General features: G+C 46.7%; 1 protein-coding gene across 1 annotated transcript; it reads right to left on the reverse strand.

Moving 5' to 3' along the window:
• Window positions 1-431: 431 nt before the first annotated feature.
• On the reverse strand, window positions 432-9,457 carry ODC1 (ornithine decarboxylase 1). The gene is made up of 11 exons (XM_086608383.1): window positions 9,404-9,457; window positions 6,660-6,805; window positions 6,317-6,490; window positions 5,976-6,148; window positions 5,556-5,690; window positions 5,024-5,105; window positions 4,596-4,679; window positions 3,478-3,640; window positions 3,280-3,392; window positions 2,791-3,005; window positions 432-891 (listed from the first exon to the last, which is right to left on the reverse strand). Exons 2-11 carry the CDS (start codon window positions 6,759-6,761, stop codon window positions 750-752), a joined length of 1,383 nt encoding a protein of 460 aa, XP_086464509.1. The 5' UTR covers window positions 6,762-6,805; window positions 9,404-9,457; the 3' UTR covers window positions 432-749.
• Window positions 9,458-14,283: the final 4,826 nt, after the last annotated feature.

The raw sequence follows: 14,283 nt of genomic DNA on the forward strand, positions 1-14,283 counted from the left end.
TGCTTGCATTAGTGACTAGATGTGTTTAAACAGCCATCAGTCCTGGCCACAGCACTTATAGACTAACACGAACAAAAATGGCACTGCATTTAACTTTCAAGGTGCAACTGCATTAAGCCCACGTTCAATAGCAGAAGACAAATGCAATTCCCCAAGAATTTGCACAGTATTCAACTTGTAGCTAGTCAAGCTTTTAATATGTGATTAGAAAAAAGACACTGTTTAGTTTCCCTACCCATTAAGGGGTTCCTTCACTTCAGTATATTGGGAGGGCAAGGGTAGGGGAGGAGATAGCTATTGTTTTATTTATTAATAAGGTCTGGGCCGGCAGCATCTGGTTTGCCTTCATACATGCTCTAAGAGTCATCCATGATAGATTAATTTTCTACAGATTAACCAAACACAGAACCAGTTATTTCAATATACTTTATTTTAAAACAGGTAGGTCACAAAACACTAAGCTTAGCCCGTTCTGCCATACACAAGCTACAAATACTTGTTTGACAGTTGAGGGTCAGTCTTTAGTAGCATACATGAAAAGTGAATAAAAATCCATATAAAACAATATTCAAATAGTTTCCATAGGAACACAGATAATTGTGACCCATCTCCTAGTCATTTTTGTTGCATTTATGCCAAACCTAAACTTTAAAAAAAAACACTTAAAAATTCTAGCAAGAATTAAGTTAATGGTCCCCCAAATGCCCTAAATTCAATGACTAACCTTGCAGTTAATTACTAAATATTACCTATACATTAATACTAGCTGAAGCACAAGTTGCTGGATACTCGATTCCGCTTTCCCAGGCACAAGAGAGTGGCAGACTAGCAATATCCTGCTCCTCCACTTCAGCTAGGAACCCTTGCTCCTTGATCCGCTGCATCAGTTGCCTAGGGGTGAAAAAAAAAAATCAAAAAATATTTCACTACAATATGCCAAAAAGCAGCTAAGCTAAGTATTTTTTTTCATTGCCAGAAAACATGAAACAAAGTCATTACTTATCATCTGCAATTCAAACAAAATACATAAAAGCAGAGTCTGTGCAGGTCACTTGTGGCTAGCTAGGCTTTAGGGCAAGTGCCAAGACCAAGCTGGTTTCACCATTTCTGGGCAGGATCTAGATCTGTGAAGATGCTCCTGTATACCTGCAGCTACATCTGCAAATACAGATTTAATGACTTAGTGGTCATTAGTTCAGAATTTCAGACCTATGTCTCTAACTATGCTTTATCCCACACCCTCATATTCCTGGGTAACTTAAATCAAGTGGAAGTATAGATGACAGACTAGGAGAGTAAATGAGCTGAGCAGTGAGAACCATGTAACTTCTTCCATACTCTGACAGAAGTTATACTGAAAGACAAGCTCAGAAGAACATCAGTTGACTCAATTTTTGGACTTAGTTACCTTGTACCATATGCAAGGCAAGAAGTTGTGCCACTGCCTGGCTCCTCATATACTACCAGCTTTTGCTTAGACCTATGTAGTCATCTTGTCCCTTAACTTTCACAGTTATCTAGCCACAAATTTAGTTGTACACCTTTATATATGTAGATTACATTCCAAAAAGCTTTTGCCTATGCTAGAAAGATGTGCACCATAACTTTATGGATACATCCCCCTCAGTTAAGGGCCAGCTTCTGTCACAGAATTTTCTTGCTAAAACAGAAAATGCAGGAGGCCACGTAGGGCTGAAAGAGGGCTGTAGCCTTGGATGATGGTCATGTCTGCATAATTAAGTCCAGAATGCCTCAGACCAAGTATTACATTCTAACAGAAACCCAGTGCTACAGTGAAAAAGCTAATTATTCTCCTGCAGAGCCATTTTCAGTTCAATTAGACACACAAGTTTGGAGTCTTATGAGAAGTCTAGAAGCTTCATTTAGTTTGAGGAACACTTCAATTGACAGGAGGTTTCACTAAAGGAAAGAAACAATACAAGTCTTGCTTGCAGAGGCAAGGCTAGTAAAAGAATGGAGGACACTTCCTCTGACTTTTATGCCAGGAATTCCCCTAAACTTCAGCATTTTCAGTAAATTAAAGCAACTCAACAGTGAAGTTAATTACACTTTAGGGTAAGACTGCTGCCCCAATGCTCTGTCAGTCTAGTAGGCAGACTTCAATATAGAAGGGCTTCCTCTTACAGGAAACCCCACTTTTATAGAAGATGCAATCTGTTAACCTGTCTCGCATAGAAGAGCATCCAGGTTACTTTCAACTTCTGTTTAAGATGCAGTTTCACAGTGTCCTTGTAATCAAGAGGTAGTCCTGCTTTCTTTGCTTACCTGTTTAGTAACTTCCAATGGAGATCTAGCACTCTGCACTGAGCAATGAGCTAGAGCTCAACCTAAACCAAAGAATAGCTCTCAAATAAGCACAGATCATACGGTGAGGCAGAACTGTTGAGTGTTCCTGCCTCCTGCAGTCAGGATTTAGCAAGTTAACAATTTAGAAGACAACATATCATTAGAACTACGATTGACTGGTCTCTAATTACTGGTTACAGAAGCACAACATGTAGTTGTGCATAGACTCTTAACGTTATCCCTTTAAAAGCACCTCTCCTCAAAGCCAGTGAAAAGCATAATTGGTAGCGTTAGGATTGTTCTAAGCACACAGCAAAAACCTTCAGAGGCATTGCCTTCTTGCACACTACAGGGAGGTCTTCCAAAAGCTGCAGCATCAAAACTATGGCCCTGTTTTTTGAAGGGGCAGCCAACTGACACGAGCTATTTACTACAGTCATCTGTATCAAAAGCGCTGATGGATGAAGATACTTAATTACTAACCATGCGGGTCTTGACATCACATAGTGTATTGTTGGCCTCTGGAATCCATTGAAAGTAGAAGCTGCTGCAACAGTGTAGGCACCCATGTTTTCAAACAGCATCCAGTCACCAACTTGCAACTCTGGCATACTAAAACGCTCAACAATACGATCGAGGCCATCACACGTTGGTCCCCATATGCTGCAGGAGTAGCACCTGTCATCTGGTTTAGGCCGCTAAAGAAGAGAGTTGAGTATAATTAGACTATCAAAACAGAGCTTCCAGAAGTAATATCATAATTAGTACAACATTCCACCTCACAAAGAGGGGGAAGAGCTGCTTACAGGTCCTTCTCCACCCTTGGTGTTAATTCCACTGCATGCTTCATAAGTCAAATGCCAAATTCTGGCAATATGAAAGGAGCAGTGAACTGAGAAGCGACTTCTGTGATGAGGATTCTCCTACATCCACAATACATGACCAGTATGTGATACTTCTGAATGAGCATACCTTTTGCAGAACTGGTTTAACATGTGCATGATCATATAAGATGCAGTTGAATGATCCATAGACCCCATCGTTCACATAGTACATAAGAGTTCTGTCATTTGTATCATCTTCATCTGGAAGAAGTTGAGATACCAGTAAGAGAATGCTTGGAAAGAAACACAGTCAGCTAAAAGTAAGATTAGGTCTAGATTTACATACCATCAGAACCTGTTTGCTCCTTCAATACAATTTTTTTTGCAATGATGTTTACTGCCAGTGTGAATGCTGATGCAACATAGTATCTTCCCGGCTCTGCAATAATATTGATTCCAGAATCTGAAGGAAAGTATTTATCCAGTGCTGGGTTGATTACACTGGTGATCTAAGGAAGAATCAGTTGCCAACATTAGTGCTTTAGGAGTTACTCAGGTGCTATTTCAGAAGCATGAGATGAAGTCAGACTTTCATGCTCACAATGATATACTAGTCAAGCGTGTACTAACTGTTCACGTCTCGTAATCTCTAACGAAGGCTTTTGCTTTATTTTCCTGACAGAAGTTTTGTTTGGGATTAAGATTGTGCAAAGCAATAAAAGCAGACACTGCTTGCACCTTAAACATTTAAGTGACTAAACAGTTCATGTTTGAGTCTAAAGGAAATCACCCCCCCCCTCCTAGGTTCATTAAACCAGCATTAATGCCCTGCAAGTCCCCACATTTTAACCTTATTTTCTAGTCTACTTGTAGTTCTGCTCATCGTGCAATATCCTCCAGCTTACTGCATCCTAAAGTCATCTCACAAGATCTTAAGAACACAGGAGGAGGCTTTGTCATCACCTTTGAAATTCAGTTGCCTTCATGAACAGCTATTTCCAAGTTCTGAGGTTAGCGATTACTAAGCTGCCTCCAACCACAACATGACTGCATTATGCTACGGAGCCTAACGACAACACCATTGGCTTTTGATGTGCTCTTGATGTTTCATGTTAGCAAAAACCCTCTTCACCCTATTTGGGAGCACTGCCAATCCGGATAGTCTGAAGCACAGCATCAATGAGAAAAAGTCTATACCAGTAAAAATCAAGCCTGCAATTAAAACCTGCTTTACAAGTCTGGTATCTCTGCCTGTTTGTGCACTCATTTAGCTACATATCTAATGGGTTAATCTAATTTTCAGTTTTCAAATTAATTCCCCTTTTCTTCTAAATTAAATTTCTGACCAAGCAGACACATTTTCTTGCGAACGTGTCTGCAAAACACAGAGAAAGAGCAACAGTTTAATCCAGATGAACACTGAAAAAAACTCCTCAAACGGAGAAGTTCTTAGCAGAGCTATACCTCTTCAAATTTAAGCTTGACATCTTCAGAGCCAGGGAAGCCACCACCAATATCAAGCAGATACATATTGAAGCCAAGTTCAGCCTAAAATGAGATGAACAGCAACACTGTCAAGAAACCAGTTCTTAGTTCGTAATTTTAGCTTAAAAAGTAACATCAAGTCATTTCATTAACATTTGGAACAGAGCTAACTCATTGTGTTCAAGTAATAGCCACTTGAGTTTCAGCACTCGGTTTTATCACATCTGTAGATGAGTTTTGCAGACCTGGTCAAGTAAGTCATCATTCATGACCTCAAAAATTCACTACTATGAAATTAGCGACTTGGCTAGCTTTTGATCCTGTTTACAGTTAGTTTTGCATTTGATCCAGTTTTGCCACAACAGTTGAGCAGTAGGTAGTTCCAGAGCAAGAAGAATTAGACTTACGCCCATATCAAACACACAGCGGGCATCAGAAATGGCTTGAACAAAGGTCTCTGGGTCTGTACATCCACTTCCAACATGGAAACTACAAAGAGATACAAAATATCAATTGCTATTTGGCAAATCAGTCAAGAAGTGCATACAAAACCCAACTCACCATATGCAAAGGCATCTCTACTGTCAGAGAGACCATTTAAAGGCTATATTTTGATATTATAAGCTGGAGAGGGACTTTTTACAAGAGCATGTAGTGACAGGACAAGGGGCAATGGCTTTAAACTGAAAGAGGGGAGATTTAGATGGGATATAAGGAAGAAATTTTTCACTCAGAGGGTGGTGAGGCACTGGAACAGGTTGCCCAGAGAAGTTGTAGATGCCCCATCCTCTGAAATGTTCAAGGACAGGCTGGATGAGGCTTTGGTCAACCTGGTGTAGTGGAGGGTTTCCCTGCCCATGGCAGGGAGGTTGGAACTAGATGATCTTTGAGGTCCCTTCCAACCCTAATCATTCTATGACGCTATGATTATCAACTCACCTAACTCCAATGATGGCAAGGTCGAGTTCTTTTGCACGCTCCAGAAGAAGCCTGCTAGTCTTAAGTGTAGCTCCAAATTTAACACTCAGACGACAAACTGCTTTGGAGTCATCCGTTGTAATGCGCAAGACTAACCTACAAACAGGAAAAAACGAGGACTTAAGTTCCAGCATAAAAGACATCATTATCAGGCAGGTATGACCTTAGAATGAGACTAAGCTTAAACATACAATCTTTCCTGTCTGTCTCTTCCTGATGTGCCAGTAAGACAGGATGAGATTTCATTGACTAGAAGTTTATTTTCTCATGATTTCACAGCCTATCTATCTTCACTAATGAAGAACAACATTCAGATAACAGCAGATGTTTCCGTAACTTGGGAACCCCAGCAAGAATTACAGAACAATTAGCATAACTTACTTGGCTTTTGGATGGGCCCTTGCAACTTTCATTAGTTCTACTTCACTATCAAATGTCATCATCTGTACACCACTGCTGGCAGCATGTTTGATTTGAGATACTTGTTTGCAGGGATTTGCATATATTATTCGCTCAGGAGGCACACCGATGCTCTGCACCAGCTGTATTTCCGTCTGAAGAAAGAACAGATTACACTTGTGGAAGATATTTCTAGACGGATGATAAAACCAATCAGTACAAGAAAAGTGACACCGCTTAATTATGCCTAATTTTATATAAAGACATCTTGTAAAGCTGAACATATACTAACGTCATAGATCAGAACACAGTCAAGATCTTACCTTACTGGCGCAATCGAATCCTGCACCAAGAACAGCAAGTGTCTTCACTATAGCTTTGCTGTCATTACATTTTACAGCATAGAAGGGGGTTACCCGTGGAAGGGCTTTATGCCATCGCATGTGCTTCTTTACAATATCCCCGAGGTCAGCAACATAGAAGGCATCTTTATCATCCTAGAGCAAATACACAGCTTAAAGTTACAAACCACAGATAACAGCATAAGCCTAGCGGTCAGCATTTGAGGAGGTGGTTGCCTTGCAGAAGATCCGCAAAGACAACTTGTTCCGTTAGTTTATAAATTTGTGGCGTCATAAAACACAGTGATTTTCCTATCATACTTACAGAAGATGACACTTCGTTTATTTTTTGGTCAAGGATATCCTTGGCAGTAAAGCCTTCGTCAAGGAAGGTGAATTCAAATTCTTCATTGCTGAAGCTACTCATGATTTCCAAGATTTCAGGTTTATGTGAAAGGATTTAAGTAAAAACTGTTGACAAAAAACCACATTCATTACTTCACTTAAATTAATACAGTTTACATTCACTACCTCACTTAAACTCGTATAGCCATTATATGATCAGTACATCATAGTCGTATAATTTACAATTCTACAATTCCTATAGTGATCAATGTAATAGCAGCACAGATTAGGAACTTGCATAGGTGACAGGTGAGAGAGTTGGGATTGTTCAGCCTGGAGAAGAGAAGGCTCAGAGGAGATCTTACAGCAGCCTTCCAGTACCTAAAGGGGGCCTACAAGAAAGCTGAAGAGGGACTTTTTACAAGGGTGTGTAGTGATAGGACAAGGGGCAATGGCTTTAAACTGAAAGAGGGTAGATTTAGATTAGATATAAGGAAGAAGTTCTTCACTCTGAGGGTGGTGAGATAGATCAACTTTAATCAGAACCAAGGAGGCACTCCACAAAATCATCTTGTTATCCTGAAGGCAAGTTCTCCTCTGTTCAGAAACTGAGCTTCATTGTTAACAGAAATCTAATAGCCAAGTAGAAAGCCTCAGAGAATCAGAACTAAAGAGCAAAAGCACATTCCTCTGCTGTCCAAGACCTATGAAGCCCATGGCAAAGTGTATGGGTCATTCTTTCACTGCATGGTCCAAATAGAGAATGACAGTCTATTCCATTAAGCAGTGAACCCAAGCAGAAGCATGTGCTACCTTTTAAAGACCTCAGCATTGCAAGTGACTCACAGGGAAGATACGGTTTCATGTAACCCAGCCCTCAGCCTCTCTCAGCATTTTTTACACTCAATCTAGTCACACAGATTTAGACCAAAGATTATGCAAACTTTATTCACTGATGTTTAGTTCACATCACTGTTCCCTCTATTTTCAGAAAGGTTGGCTATAAATCATACAAAAAATAACATGTTGTATAGTTGTTGCAGATTAACAAGGTTCTAAGATCAACAGAATCATTCATTCCTTACACTGAGTACACTAAAATCCATTAAACTTCATGTATACCAAATGACTTTTCAAAGTCAGTGATTATACAACTTCATTTCAACCTTCGGAAACATACGGCACCTGAACTGCCAGCGTCAAGAGCTGCTTTGCATCTTTTGATCATTTCGCACTTATCAGGGACAAACCAGATTTGAGATTCAAACTAGATTAAGTTTTAACGCTAATGAAATAAAACCCAATAATCCACCAAGCCTCATCCTCCCCCTGCTCTCATTCACGTGCAGTGTTAATTCTCCCAGAAGCTGGATTAAAGTCTTCCCTTAAAAGTCTCTTTGGAAGGACCTTAAGAAACAGCAAATTAAACACTTCTCAGGAAGCTGTTACTAAAGAGAAGCTGCATCTTATTGTAGGACGATTCCAGCAAGATGCTGCAGCTTTGCAGAAAGCAGTTCAGGGACTTCTAACTACGGTTAAGAGAAGTGAACACCATCGGGAAGAATTTAGTTTATCCTCCCCTCTGCACAGAGCTGCACGATAAGCACTTCTCCTATTAGCCTCTAAAAGGGGAATTACTTTCACTGATCACAGCAGACTGTTAAGTTCTTGCAAGCTTTCCACCTCCACCTTATGGCACAATTTTAACTACAGTGTAATTACAAAGAATACAGACAGAACACGATCACGCAGATGGAAACCGTACTCTCCTAGTGTACACTTCTATTTGCACTGTGCGCAAAGCGTCTGCAGCTTCCCAGAAGAAAGGCAATTTGTGCTCATTTAGAAGCTGTTCTGCAGAACATTCCCTTATTCAGCAGCTGTATTTAGCCACAGCTGAGTCATGCCTGCAGGCTCTGTACTCAAATACCAAAGCTGTGCCTGGAAAGGCTGCCCGAGGCGCTCCCGACCCTGGAGTTATCGGGAAGGAAGCGGCTGTCTGCCCTAACCTCACTGACAGCCTTTTTCCCCGTACACCCATGTGGCCCCATAGCTGAGTCGGCCACGGCTGCGCTGCCAGACTCGCCAGCGGGGCACCCAGCGCTCCAGCCTCTGATACCGACGCTTCCCTAGGAGACGTTTCGGTGTGCCCTGGGGGATGATGTCTTGATTAAAGCCTACTGCTTCTTGCAGCTTGGCCCCCCACCGAGGGTCCCGGCGCTCGCCGGGGGAAGGGCTCCCGCCTCGGGCCAGGCCCCACGCCGCTATGCCGCGGGGAAGCGCTCCGCGCCCAGCCGCCTTGCGCAAGGGCGAGTAAGGGCGCCCCGAGCCACGTTCCTGCCACGCACCTGCCGCTCCCCACCCCGGAAAGAGTCCGGCGGCCACAGCGGGGCCACCCCCCCCCCCGCTCCCGCTCCCGGGACGCGCCGCCAACACTTCCCCGGGCAAGCCGGCCTGACCCGTTCGCAGCCACCCGGAGCCCGTCTTCTCCCCGCGCACCCCCGCCCGGCTGAGGCCGGGGATACCCCGGGCGCGGAGGGAGGCCCCGTGCCCGGCAGCAGGACCCGGCGCCCGGCCCGGCCCGGCTGGCAGCGGCCCCGCGGACACGTGGCTCCGCGCCGGCCGGCTTCCGCCGCGAGCGCCTGCGCCTGCCCCGGCCCCTTCCGCTCCGCTGCCCGGCCCGGCTCGGCTCGCCCCGCCGCCGCTCGCCTCGCCTCACCTCACCTCAGGCAGCGGCGGGAGCTGCTGTCAAGTCTCAGCGGCGGCCCGTCCCCTCGCTCTGAGCCGCCGCTGCCTCCTCCTCCTGCGAGCCGGGCGCGGTGCGCGGAGCCGGGCGGGAGGCGCCCTGCCGCCTGAGGAGGAGCGGGGCCGGCAGAGCGAGCGGGACGCCGCGGCTGACAAAGCTTCGCCACCGCCGCGGCGCTCCTATATATAGGGCAGCCGGCGTCGCTATGGCAACGCACCAGCTCAAACCAGCCCCGATCGGCTGCGACCGGGTAGGGACTCTGGCCAGCCGCTATTGTGACGTCGGCGGCGAACACGCGCAGGGCGGGCCACGCCCCTTCGCCCGCCCCGCCCCATCCCCCGCCCGTGCCGTGCGCTGAGCGCGTCGGGTCTCAGCGGCGGCTCCGCCGCGGACGCCCCGCGTCCCGGTGCCCCGCGTCCCGGTGCCCCGCGTCCCGCCGCGGTGCGGGGTCCCGCAGGGCGATGTGCGCCATCCCAGCCCTGCCCGCCGCCGGCGGGTGCACGGAGCTCCCTGCCCCGGCTGCAGTGCCACTGCGTGTCCTGCTTAACGTGGAAACGTGGAAACAGCGGGCTGGAGGAGCCCCGCTGCGAGGGATGCGTTTGGCAGGTGCCGGAGAAAGGAGACGCTGAGCCGCGGGACTCGGAGCATCCCACGTGGCGCCAGTGGGGTGACACGTGGGAAGCGTTTGTCCCCTCTGAAGCCATCCCCTTTGCGCGGCACGCGCAGCCCCTCTGGCTCCCGTGTCGGCACTGGCTGGTGCCCGCAGCGGTGCTGCCCCTGCCTCCCGCCCTGCCCGCCGAGGATGTCGTCCAAAACCCTTCTCATAACACTGACCATCTTTTTTTCCTTTGCTTTTGCTTTGACACCGGCATCGGTTTCCACCGTGAGGTTATTTTGTCCCCTTGCACACTGGCTTGTTTAAAAAATGAGCTTTAGGGGAGGTTGTAAGCAGATATAAATTCTGCACTTCTTTTAACCCTCTTCTGCTTCAGCCCTGGAACAGCTGCACTTGCCACCCTTGCCAGGACAGGCACTTTTTGCCCCTCTCTTAAAAAAGTTCAAGTCTTACCCTTTGGTAAATGCAGCCACGCGGGGACTGAGTCCCTGTCCTGTCGCTGCATGTGGGAGCTCTGAACGATGGGGCTGCCCTTGCAGTGCCAAAAAGGGGATTTTTACATCCTGTCAGCTCTGGGGCGTTTGTGAGAAAGACAGCAAACCTTTCTGCAGCCCACACTACAGGCCAGAGCTCAGGGTGCTCCTGCTCCCCGTCTCCAACTCACCAGTGGCTATTTTAATTAAGAGCTAATGGCTTTCTGAAGGCAGAGCCGTTTGGCCGGCCCCTGCCCTTCTGCAGAGCTAGTGGGTGGGCACCGCGCTGTAGGGAAAACCCTTGGCCCTGCGTGGGGAAAGGTGATGGGAAATACCGGCTGCTGCGGGTATGGGATCCTCTCATGGGGATACCAAAAAGCCTGTGCCCTCTGGCCTCAGAGATCTCGTCCCCCCACCTCTCCCACTGAGCCCAGTTGGAAAACCCACCATATTTCAGGCAGACGCAGATTAATGAGATGGCACTGTCCCCCTCCCAGGCTCTGGCTACCGGAGCTGGGTCAGTGGGAGGGGGGGTCCAAGGCTGGGGCTGCACACGAATCCCTTGAAGGAGTAAAATGAAGGAAAACACCAAGATGAAGCAGATAAGAAACAAAAGGCGAGTGGGGCCACAGCCAAAAGAAATGCCTGGGGACAGAGCTGGCTTTGGTTAAAACAATTAAATGAAAGAACTTTCTACCCACTGACTGGGGCTGGAGGAGAGCCCACGGCTCTGCTCCCACCGGGGTCCGGTTGACCGACCTCAGCTGGAGCAGGAGGGCAGCTGCTGATGGGAAGGCACCGCTCAGGTACAGATGTGAGACAACATGAAGCCGTATCTGAGCCTGGAGAGTGAAGGCTGAACTGCTCTGAGGGAAAGAGGCAGCAAGAACAACCATGGGGTGTAATTATCCAAGGAACCGATGCATTCTTTAACTGTCTGTGGATGATTAATAACAATGTTCTATCAGCTCCTCAAAAGGAACGAATTACCAAAATGTTTTATCACCCTCCCAGTTTTTGTCTCTGGAGGCTCCTTGAGACTGCTAGTGGCAAGGGCTGGCTGTGAGGCGCACCAGGTTTGTATATGTCCTAGGACAGGGAGGGAAGGGGTCTGAACCTGGTTCTCCATGCCAGGGGACAGCCAAAGACAACCTTTAGGCACAACAGGCGAGAGCAAGGAGGCACATCCTTCGTTGCCCATTTTCTGGCCAGTGCCCTGAGGGCCCTCAGCTGCTCTGAAGGGCATGTGTGTGTCACAGGTGACAAAAGCAGAGCAGATCCTGGATCTGAAGAGGTGGGAGAAGCTCCTGCAGCTCCTTGCAAGTCACCGCCAGTTTTCAACTACTTTACATGAAGCAGCTGTGTGGGCCAAAAATGTTTTCCAGAAGAGGGCACTGGAAAAGCATGTGTTGGGAGGAGAGTATGGCCACATATTCCTGATGTTTCCCCTCCTTGCTTTCTCTCCAAGTAAGGCCCTTGCTGCCATGGAGGGACAGATGATGGGGAGGACAGTCTGGCTGCCCCATAGCTGTCAATGTCTCCTGCATCTCGCAGCAGCAGCAACCTGGTGGTCCCTGGTCCTGCTGAGTGATGGGTCTTCCGGCTATTGAAGACCCTCGAATTGGGGAGGAGCTGGAGCCAAGCCCCAGGTTCCCACAGCCACCGGCCAGGCAGTGAGAGCTCCCCAGCCATCACCATCACAGCAGCTGGAGGAAACCTTGAGGTAACACCTGACATCTCTCAACTGCTTGCTTTCCCTCTGAATCTTACCCAGGGGCTTTGCACTTCTTTATGGGTGAAAAAGTGGCGCAGAGGGAGATTCAGTGATTTACCCAGGACTGGGGAGAGTAAAATCCAGATTGGAGTGTGCCGAGTCATGGAGCTGTGCGAGGTGAAGATCTCCTGCAGGCTGCGGGGCACGGGACACATGCATGGGGACTCATGTGGGGCTGACTATGTCTCTCTTGGGGCAGCAGCTCCTCACTCTCTTTTGGTTTGTTGGCCATTGCGTGGAGAAAAAAAGCTATAAATTGTCCCTGTCATTCAAAAAAGACCATTAGAGGAAACAATATATTTTCAGGATGCATTTTTGCCAGCTCGTATTACACATTTGCTAGGTATTTGAATGCAGTTTTTTGCCACTCAGTGCTGCAAATGTGATGTCACATGTTTTGAGTCAGAGCAATGAACTAAAATAGCTCCTCATAGTGGCAAAACAAAAGGAGATGGAGTGACCAAAAATCTTGTGCAGTGACCGATAACCTCGTGAAGGGACTGAAAAGCTTTGCTTTGCGGCTCCCCTGCAGAAATGCTCACTGCTCTGTTTTCCAACTTGCCTTTTTTAGGAGAAAGAAGCCTCAGTGTGTTCAAAACGAGTCATTCATAGACACATGCCATGAGGTGAAGCACATAGCTCTGACATTACCGCACCAGTTTTGTGTCTGAGGCTTTTCCAGTCCTTCACATTTACAGATTTGAGATAAAAAAAAGAAATTGAAAAAAGCCAGTGCTCTCATATGCATGTTGTTAAATATACTTGATACGGCAAGGTGTTTGAGTATCATCATCCTCGGCATGAGCTCAGCACCCACCAGAGGTGAGCCAGATCATAAGATTTGGCTCTAGCATTTGTTATATTTAATACATGGATTCTATAAGCAACATATAATAGGATAATGGGCTTTAAAAATAATTTGTATCTTAATAGACTCCTCATCTCATCCTGCTCTCACCGAAGAAATGTCAAAATTCCCTTAGAGTCAGGAAGAGTGAGAACAGCTCTTGCAAACTTTTGAGCGTTAGCTTGAAAACCAGAGGTCAACCCGTACTGCGGAATCAATGGAGAGGAAACCATGGAAGTGACAGACAGACTTTGTGCGTGCAGCGAGCAGAGTGCCGTTCAGACCAAAAAGTGGGGAGGCAATGGACCAGTCCTGCTAGCATAGCACTGTGGTGTTCAGACTGTAGACCATATCTCTCTATCTTTCATGTAGAGGATGGTCTTCTGCCATGGCAAAGGCGTTGGTGGGACCAAGGGGCATATGCTTTGCACAGCATTGCTGTCACACATAATTCACAGCCAGCTTCTGAGCCCACCACAGGCAAGACCTTGATTTACTCCAGATGCAGCCTGAGAATTTGGGTAGGTTTCAAGTTTTGAGTGAGGAAGCATACAGCGCTTGTAAACATATCAAGTGTCACATCAAATGATGACCACACATGATGTCGATGCTGGATCTGACCCCTGTATGCATCTTGTCTGACACATGTTGCAATGGCTACTCAGAAAGGAGATCACTGTTTATCATGGAGAATGGCAGTGGGACCTGAAATATGCCACGATTTGCAGAAATGAACGTTTGGAAGTGTTGGTCGTTTCTTTGATGCCTAAGATCTCTCCCGTAGATCAGATCTTCAGGTGTTGTGTGAACACAGTGAGGTTACAGACTGCACCAGCAGACACACAATTGCTGGTGGGAAGTTCAGTGCACAGCGTGAGGAGGCAGGGGACGATGGCAGCCTGTGGCAGGTGTTGGTGAGTGGACCCCAGCCATGTAGGACTTTGTGTGTGCATGTCACACATACTGACATTTGCTCACAATGGTTTGTCTTCTGGTTAACGCATGTCTCAGTGCAGAGCTCTGAGTACACACTAAGCCTTTCTGATAAAAGTAAGGACAGCTGGGAAGCTCAGTGCCTTGGTTTTCACTCTTCCTCTGACTTTTGCTGTCCTCAGATAGACAGGTGACAGGAACATATAGTACATCTT

This window comes from Tauraco erythrolophus, chromosome 2 (genome assembly GCF_009769465.1).
Source record: "Tauraco erythrolophus isolate bTauEry1 chromosome 2, bTauEry1.pri, whole genome shotgun sequence".
Classification (NCBI taxonomy): domain Eukaryota; kingdom Metazoa; phylum Chordata; class Aves; order Musophagiformes; family Musophagidae; genus Tauraco; species Tauraco erythrolophus.

What these genes read in the sequence shown, in the direction of transcription:
- ODC1 (XM_086608383.1), bottom strand. Translation starts at nt 6,761, where the DNA reads ATGAGTAGCTTCAGCAATGAAGAATTTGAATTCACCTTCCTTGACGAA. An exon ending in TAAACGAAGTGTCATCTTCT is followed by an intron (nt 6,491 to 6,659) that starts GTAAGTATGATA and finishes TATTTGCTCTAG; the next exon opens with GATGATAAAGATGCCTTCTA. An exon ending in GTGATGTCAAGACCCGCATG is followed by an intron (nt 892 to 2,790) that starts GTTAGTAATTAA and finishes TTTCACCCCTAG; the next exon opens with GCAACTGATGCAGCGGATCA.